The 9,017-nt window shown below is 44.3% G+C and overlaps 3 protein-coding genes across 3 annotated transcripts; 2 read left to right on the top strand and 1 right to left on the bottom strand.

Moving 5' to 3' along the window:
- Positions 1-1,570: 1,570 nt before the first annotated feature.
- PHALS_03325 (uncharacterized protein) lies at positions 1,571-1,835 on the top strand (the record flags this gene model as incomplete). Its single annotated transcript, XM_024721893.1, has 2 exons — positions 1,571-1,613; positions 1,672-1,835. 2 exons carry the CDS (start codon positions 1,571-1,573, stop codon positions 1,833-1,835), a joined length of 207 nt encoding a protein of 68 aa, XP_024573024.1.
- A 1,503-nt stretch (positions 1,836-3,338) lies between these two features.
- Positions 3,339-3,550, bottom strand: PHALS_03326 (uncharacterized protein; the record flags this gene model as incomplete). The annotated part of the gene is made up of 2 exons (XM_024721894.1): positions 3,339-3,385; positions 3,442-3,550. The coding sequence occupies 2 exons, from the start codon at positions 3,548-3,550 to the stop codon at positions 3,339-3,341; spliced, it is 156 nt and encodes a 51-aa protein (XP_024573025.1).
- A 1,220-nt stretch (positions 3,551-4,770) lies between these two features.
- Positions 4,771-8,443, top strand: PHALS_03327 (trna uridine 5-carboxymethylaminomethyl modification enzyme; the record flags this gene model as incomplete). Its single annotated transcript, XM_024721895.1, has 4 exons — positions 4,771-4,921; positions 4,991-5,049; positions 5,108-6,941; positions 7,095-8,443. 4 exons carry the CDS (start codon positions 4,771-4,773, stop codon positions 8,441-8,443), a joined length of 3,393 nt encoding a protein of 1,130 aa, XP_024573026.1.
- Between the last annotated feature and the right edge of the window lie 574 nt (positions 8,444-9,017).

The raw sequence follows: 9,017 nt of genomic DNA on the forward strand, positions 1-9,017 counted from the left end.
AATTATAAAAATATTTACTTACCTTTTACTTTAATAAAAATAGTATACGGTCTACGGTCGCACAATCCCGCCCTTTTTTACAAGGGCACTTGTAACCCCGTTATAAGAGATATGTCACGCTTCTTACCTCTGGATAAGAGAGCGCGTCATAAAATTGACCTCGCCCCCAGAAGTAATATTGCGTCAGACGGCAATGGCAACGACCAAGCAAACAATGCAACGTCATTGACGCTCTTTTCGGTGGGTAGCACGAAGCAGTTTGTGTGAAGCAGTAAATTTCCAATATCGGAAACCATTATCAGCATAGAAAAGGCTAATGGCAAGTGGTAAATGGCATGCATAATCTAATAGACTGAGTACAGCCACGATTTTAGCACAATTGCCGATGGGACGGTGATATATCTTTTACTGCGGTGGGTTCATCGAATGAGATTCTCAACTGGTGGAGTTTATACCACGAGGGCTCGTACATGCACCAGAGACGTAAAATCGTCTAATCACACAGCCTGTTTGGCCATATCATGGTAATGACAAAGCTATTTCGACAACAAATATTATTTTGCCGTGCAGGGTGCGGAAAGTTGGATATGAAAAATCAGTACTAAATATCAGCGAGCGATGTTTGATTAAATGTGCTTGAAAGCTAATTGCTAATATAGACAATGATGTCTTTGGTGTAGCCGAAACCTAATTCTGGGGTGCTTTATTCGTAAGCAGGGCCTGAAGGAAAATCCCACAGAGTAGATAAAGGTCATAAAAAATGTTTGTTCCTTTGACTCAACGGGATTTGAGAAAGTAGCTAAGCCTGACCAAATATTTGCGCATATACAGTACAATCTATGCAGACGTGACACAAGCCCTCACCAAGCTATTTAATTTGGACAATAGAAGATTTTCGAGTGCAGCGGAAGATAGACTCTTCAGGTTGTGAAAAGATGAATACTTTGTACTCCAATTTCACGCTCTTTTGAATCTTGTTTGGATCATTTACGTCCATGACGCTTCAGCCGTTGCAGTCGGCTGCTATATACTCTGAGCAAAAAATGCAATTGAGCATGAAAGCTTAACTGCATTCGATTCTCGCCCGTATAAAAGATAAAGATGTCGGTCTTAAGAAAACTACTTGTAATGCAGTATGCTCCTCGCAAGATTAATGTGTGTCTGCTTGGCTCTAGGCCGTTGGTAATCTGTATAGATCATACGTCGGTACGCACAGTGACGTCGCCATCAAATTGCTCACAGGGTGAAGCGATTTTCATTATTTTTTCTTAAGTATACTGTTGAGGTAGGGGATAAGTCGGGTTGCAAGAGGTTCGTCACTGCATTTCCGCACATTTTGTCCTATGATTTTAAAAGTTTTGACCAAACGTCCGGCGTAAAACGCGGATCCCATTTGTAAATAATGCATTCGGGGGGGGGGTATGGTGACGAAAGACAGCATAAATAAAGTGCACAGCGATAGCGGTCCCGGTGATTTTGTCTAGCACCGCGAATGAATGAACGATCTTCCTAAAGCGGTAGACAGGAACAGAACACATAATGGCCGTCTATAACAAGAGAGTAGCCGAAGATGAAATTCTCTGATGCCAAACACAAGGACTCAAAGCTAACGGGTAAAAGTCTCAGAAAATTTGTGACGACGAAGGCGTCACCCGCTGGCCTATTTTGCAGAATTTATCTACTTCCGAACCATTTGTATACAAAAAAACTCGCGTGAAACGGCAATAACGTCTTCTCGGGATCGAATGACCGACCAGATGGGAAGTATGGAACTCATTCTTAGTCCGGAAGTGCAGATCGAGATAATTGATCTCTACGACTCGGTAGGCGGCTAAATCGACGGTACTGTCCGTCAGCAGGCGATCGTCAAGATAGTAGCATTGTGACGCTCTTCGTTTAAAAGGAGAAAACGCAATTCGTCTGTTGGCGCTTGGTAAGCCGAAATACTCCAAGATTCTAGTGTAAGTCGAAGCATGCTCGTAAGCGACACGAATCTCTTTTCGTGTTAGCCGCTTTGAAAGACGCATCTTAAGCTCACGCCTGATTCATTGCACGGGGCACACTTGCCTGAATTGTCATGTCCATGAAAATGCTCTGCTAGAGCATCTAGAGCAGATTATATCGGCGTCGACAGCGTCTATGACGCCACCGTCGGCGACGAATTACTCCCCCCGAATCAATCCGCTCATGGTAAGTGTTTAAGCCTTTGAGGGCAAGGATGGAGAGAATCCCCTGCTCTGGGTGAGAAAGGTCAATATGGTCATTATGCCCACCATGTCCCAGACCGATCAACAGCGCGTGGCGCTAGATATCTTCAAGCCCGGTGGTCGAGCGCGAGAATGGTCACTGACATGCGGCACCACGGTCGAAGCGGCATTTCCCTTTTGAATGTAGATTGACTTCAAGTGCGATCAAGTGGAGCGGGTTTGTGCGGCAAATCCGCCTAATTTTAAGGGTATAGAACGGAGCTAAAGCTGTAGATTTCACAAGTGTTCTCACCGCCTATTCAAGCATATCTCGTGCGATCGCGTTTCCTTGTTGCTCGAAAGTGCAAGAAAGAAAAGGTAGACTTTCTCCAAAATTGATAACTCATCTTGCCGGAATGGCAGCAGATCCTTTCCCCGAGGCAGTCCCAGTAACCGACTTCATGAAGGACCTCCACACTGGCGTGGCCAGAACGGAAGTCTTCCGTATGCAATCGTCTTCTTTTTGAAGAGGCAGTGATCGTGGCATTTAATGCCAAATTCAGCTTTCAGTCGGCACGACTTGGTTGAGATGCACACTCTAGCAGCTCGTCGAGCGGGCCCGAGCCGATGGATGGCAGCTATGCTGAGGACGAGAATACAGAGCTCCGTGCTGCCGAGCCAACGGTGTTTCGTCTGTAAAGACACCCGTCACCTTTGGATTGTTTTTTTCCTGTGCAAGGCGCGTCAAGGTTCATCGAACCGACGTCCCGCTTCTTAACAGTCTTCTGGTTTGTCGCGAGGAAGCCACAACACCCAGTAGGCGCGAGGCGGTCTACTGAGACTCAACCTGCCCGGTGAGGGGTTTTATCGAGCAACCCAGCGTGGCTGCTCGACCGTTTATATGTCTCAGCCGTAAGAGAAGAGAGCATGCGGAGCACAGACGTTTGCTTCTGTCACTAGCGTGATACTGCGGCGCTGCTCGGCATCAAGGAAATCGCTAGCTTCCATCTAAACACAGGTTAGGTTCTACGCCTTTGGGTTGCTCGTAGGACATCCACCTCCCACCTTCCGTACTCCAACGTACCCTCGCGGCACATAAGTTGTGCTTCATTAGATACTACACCTACCACATCCTCAAATAATGGTGTGAGTTCAGCACCTGTAACGACGCCCGCCATAGAAATGGTAGATGCTACCACCTTTACGGAAAAGTCTGACGCCATCGCGTCAAAAGTTTATAACTTCATAAGCATACTCTGCTTATTCTCGCCTTTCGTATATGGAACAAAACTATTGTACATACGAGATACACCATAGTCATCAGTGCGATCAGCCGCGACACTTCCTACTTCACCAATTTCCATGTCAGTTTGTCTCGTCCATAAAGGGGCTCAGGCGTGTATTGACTCTCGCGCGCGGTCTCCTTGTGGGCAGACCGCTAGCGCAATGCATTGTTACGTCGTCTGGAGAATGACCGAATTCATATCTATCTTAGATTCTCTCGCTTAAAGATTTATATTTATACAGTTTCTCACCTCGGAAGACTGGGAGCTTAATATCAGCAGCCACATGGTAAGAACGGCTGTACTTCCACTGACGCTTGGCTCTGGCGTTTGTGAAGGTGTCCCATCAGCATATTCTCATAGCCAAAAGACCTTCAGGCAAACAATCACCACTTCCGGCCCTTAAATCACCGTATGTTATATTATTACGGGCCCAACGATTGACATGACCTGTTTAAGTGCGCGATAAACTCATGCTTCCTTTACCCTTTGTATTCAGCCTGTTGAGACTTGGTCGTCGGTTGGACGACAAATGCTACCAAGTGCAAGAAGTAGCTGTGAAAAACAGAGCTCCCAAGCCAGAAGAGTAAGTCACCTCAACAGGTGACGAAATGTCTGAAAAGGTAAGTCTGACGATGCAGTATATGCAAGCGAGCTAATCGCCACCAAACAATTTGCTGCATTTGTCGTCCTTGATGTTCTTGCTGACTATTCATGTAGACATTTTCTCCCTGGCAACGTTTTCGTCGATAAAAGATTTGCATAAAGTCCAAATGTTTACGACCTTATCAAACAAGCTGCATGTGTATACATCATGTATAAATACTGGTGTATACATCGTTTTGAATATGGCATGTTGAATCATTTTTATGAGTTATCCTTACTATCTTGACATGACTAAGATTATATACAGCTATTTTCTCGTTTGAAGAGGCTTCTATAATCTTGATTGTTGACTTGATCTTCCTCATCCGTAGTCAGATTTTGGCTGGAGTTAGTGAGTGAGTTTTGTTGAGTGAGAGACTTATTGTTGACAGAAGTGCTTACTTATACAGGAGCATATTTTATCTATCTCCATCTCACTCGGGTTCCTGGTGGGTATAGGAAGGCCTGTTCTTGACAGACATCGAACCAGTGACTACTTGGTTATCGGGTCAGCATCTAATTGAATAATTTGATTTTCTTTTATGTATAATATCTTTTAATATTTTTTAACCAAAGCGATTGGTTCCTCTGCCACAAATATGACTATTCAATGAGGTCCATTACTATATTATGTTGTCTAAGACTTTCAAACCACCATGTTACTCCATCGTAAACGCCTCACGCCGAATGTGCAGCGTCTTGGCTTTCGAGCGTTGAGCAGCGTATTTTCTCCTAATCATTTCGATGTTGTTGTTGTTGGTGGTGGACATGCTGGCTGTGAGGCTGCTGCTGCCGCCTCTAGAACTGGTATTCATTAATATCGATGCTTGTCACAGCTTTAGGCTAATCTTTATCATTTGAATTTTTCAATCCTAGGAGCTAAAACGGCTTTGGTGACTCAAAAACTAGCGACAATCGGCGAAATGTCGTGCAATGTATGTGTTAAACGCTAATATTTGGTAAATTTTCTAACTTCGACCCACATTTTTCAAGCCGTCTATCGGTGGCGTAGGCAAAGGCACATTGGTTCGTGAAGTGGACGCTATGGGAGGTCTCATGGGCCAGGTGGCTGACTCAGCCGGCATCCATTTTCACATGCTCAATTCGTCGAAAGGTCCTGCAGTTCGAGGCCCTCGAGCTCAGATGGACCGAGATCTGTATCAACAAGGCATGCAAAACGCACTGCGAGAGCTACCAAACCTTTGGTTGATTGAAGAGGGAGTGGACGATCTGATTGTAGAGAAAAGGACTTTGAGTGAAGATGATCGTGTAAAGGGGGTGATAGTATCTTCTGGACGCGAGATTCAAGCTACACAGGTCGTCATAACAACAGGTACTTTTTTACGAGGCATGATTTATCAAGGACCAGATATTCGTATTCCTGCAGGAAGACATATGCGAGACTCGAATGGACTTGAGCCTCCAGCATTTGGACTAGCGCAAACTCTAGAGCGTCACAACTTTCCACTTGGACGATTAAAAACAGGAACTCCACCTCGTCTTGATGGACGCACAATTGATTATACAGATTTAGAAATCCAGCCTAGTGATGACCATCCGATACCATTTTCATTTCTTAATGAGCACAAGCACGTTCCACTAGCGGATAATCAAGTATTTTGTCACGCAACATACACAAATGAAGAAAGCCATCGGGTTGTAATGGATAATTTACACATGCTGCCGCAATATGATGGCGGGATAGATGGTAAAGGTGTGGGTCCACGATATTGCCCATCAATTGACGCAAAAGTCGTTCGATTTGGGGATCGTCCAAGGCATCGGATTTGGCTTGAGCCCGAGGGATTAAATACACATCTTGTATACCCAAACGGAATCAGTACTGCGCTGCCCGAGTCACTACAACTTGAATTGCTACGCACTATAAAAGGACTTGAACAAGTGAAAATCGTGCGACCTGGATACTCCGTTGAGTATGATTACGTGGACCCCCGATCGCTGCACCCGACGCTAGAGACTAAACAGTTACGTGGATTGTATCTGGCCGGTCAGATAAACGGAACCACGGGATATGAAGAGGCCGCTGCGCAGGGTGTAGTAGCTGGCATAAACGCTGGTTTAAGTGCAATGGGACGAGAACCTTTGGTCCTTGATCGAGCTGACGCCTTTACTGGTGTATTGATTGACGACTTGACATCCTTAGGTACAACAGAACCTTATCGGATGTTTACATCTCGGTCAGAATTTCGTCTGTTGCTTCGCGCTGATAACGCCGATTTGCGTCTTACTCGCAAACTATTTGAACACGGTGCCGGAATATCAAACGAGCGTATGAAGAATCTAGAACAAAAGGAAAACGCTATTGAATATGCACATCAAGCGCTAAATGACTTTGAGCGAGATCCACATGAATGGAATCGCTATGGCATAAAGGTGGGACTCGACGGTATCAAGCGTAACGCTGCACAAATTCTTTCATTTTCGACTGTAACGCCGCAGGAGATTGAGCGAATTTGGCATGAAGTCGATTATAAGTACGCGGATGCATTACCTGACGAGATTAAAGATTTGATGAAGACTGAATGTCTTTACGCGTCACAATTACGCTTGCAAGAAAAGGAAATTCGTGTCTTTCGTAGCAAGCAGCACGTTCAGATCCCTAAGTGGGTGGATTACTCTGAACTACCAATGATCTCAATCGAGGAACGCGAGATTTTGCAGCGTTCACAGCCCGCTACAATTCACGCAGCCAGTCGCATCGCTGGAATTCGGTCGACGACCTTGTTGCTGCTCTACCAATACGCCAAGCGTCAAACCAAAGAGAATTTCACAAAGAAAAAACGAAGACGGAACATGATTGCTCAACGTGTGCAGGAAGAAGCGGGATAGATCTCTATACTTAGTTTAAATGAAACGATTCATTAGTGTAGCCATATCTTTGCAGATCTTTTAGCCACGTCGTTTCAAGATCATTAACAAATCTTTTTCTATGGAAAAGCGTCGTCAACGGGTTTAGTAGAATCCATTGAAGATGGAAACCTTCAACAACTAAGAGATCTTTTGCACAGCCACGATGTAAATGTAAAGCACAAACTTGACAGTTTAGAAAACTCATTGTGGGATCTGGAGCTTGGCAAGGCAGTGCATACAGTAGTGGCTTCAGATATCAAATCACGTCGACACTTTCAGCAGCTTCAAATAGCTTTAGAACTATTACTTCGGACACGACCTGATGCTTGGAGTTCTGTCTATTCTTGTGAAAATGTGATTGACTTTTGCGACGAGATTCGCGTCAGAGGTAGCGAAGCAAATTGGACAGCTAATCATCAAGCTTGTGCAACGGGAAATTTAGCCTTTGTGGCATATGTACTGCAGTATTATCCAGCGCAGTTCGAGATTCAGTGTCGCGACGCGTTTGGGCTATTTCCAATTGATTTATTACCACCAGAGCTGATTATGACTGCAGAGGGAACTACTGAGGATGTCCAAGAGGAACCAGATGCAAGGAAGTTTGGCATTTCGCGGACCTTACAAAATCTCGTCGTAAAACGCTTAAGGGAATGCAAGACAAAGGTACAAGACGAACACGTGCGTAGTCTTATGAAGAAGGCGAAGGTTGAAAAAGTCGACAATATAGATAAAGAAGGATATACAGCTGGTGGTTTTTACATCGCACTTCAGCACCTTCCAAACGATCATGTTCATGAGCGTGGCGAGAAGCTGCAAGTGAAATTTCGCTTGCCACTTAATGACCTTTTTCTTGATGGCTACTTTCAGCTTATCTGGCGAGAAATTGGAGACAATCTAAGTGAGGAGCCCAACTACGACCCACACGTTACAAGACTACGCGATGAATGCGCACGTATCACGGAGAAGGAAGTTCCATTTCAACCACAGCCCAGTCCAACGTCTCTTTCGCTCAAGCTTTCATGTGTAAATTCTGTGGTTGAAAATTCTTTCGTCATCGAAGTGACCGATTTGCCTCCTGATAGCGTCTGCCATGTCCTTTTCATTACTTGTGATCGGCAATTTCTGCATCGAAATGTTGCGTTAAGCACGGAAAGTCTTACGATACGAAGATCCAATGATGAATACATTCTGAACTCTGCGAGTGACGAAAAGATTAATGAACGGCAGTTTGAAGATAAAAGTAAACAGCAAAGTTATATTTTCTTTGTGGGAGGGGAAGAGTTTTCGCACCCAAATGAAGTATTTGCTGGTCAAAGCTTTCCTGACGTGGAAGCGTTTGAAATTTTTTTAAGGGATCTGAAAGCGAAAAAAGAGCAAGATAGAATTGATTTGATGAAGCGGCTAGAACAGACGAATAACGTCGATGAAGCTACTGCAGTCAGTGAGCAAAAGATATAGAGAAGTCAATCAATAACAGAGACGTGAGGTGCAGCACATTGCAATATGGTTGACGAGTTGGATGGCAACGACATACTAAGTTTAATTGCAATTTTACGTTAAGATTCGCTTTCTCAATTATCATTTCAATTGTATCTGTCGTTACCGGTTAATTTCTCGATACATACTCGCAAATTGATAAATTGACATGAGTAAAAAATGACAGTAATTATTTGCTTCAGAGCGTTAGGAGCCAACAATCATGTAAACGTTTTTCTAATAAAGACATTTTCGCAAGATAATATCTCGAGTTGAGGTATCAGACTTAGCAAAGTAATGTCTAACGAGGTAAATAGCTGGGTGATAGCGTCATCACTTCGAGTATAGGTGACGGCAGAGCCATTGTTCGCTGACGTTTGAGCTCACAAATAGCAGCCAACAGTTTATGTTATCAATATTGCAAACGCCAGCATTACAATGGATATCGTACAGTGCACTCCCAATTTGGACGCATCCGACAATTTGCTCGCAGCAAAAAGTACTCCTAGCCATCTACTATGAAGGTTGGAATAATGCAACAATGATAAATTTGCGA

Source organism: Plasmopara halstedii (genome assembly GCF_900000015.1).
Source record: "Plasmopara halstedii genome assembly, contig: Scaffold_218, whole genome shotgun sequence".
In the NCBI taxonomy this organism is placed as follows: Eukaryota; Oomycota; class Peronosporomycetes; order Peronosporales; family Peronosporaceae; genus Plasmopara; species Plasmopara halstedii.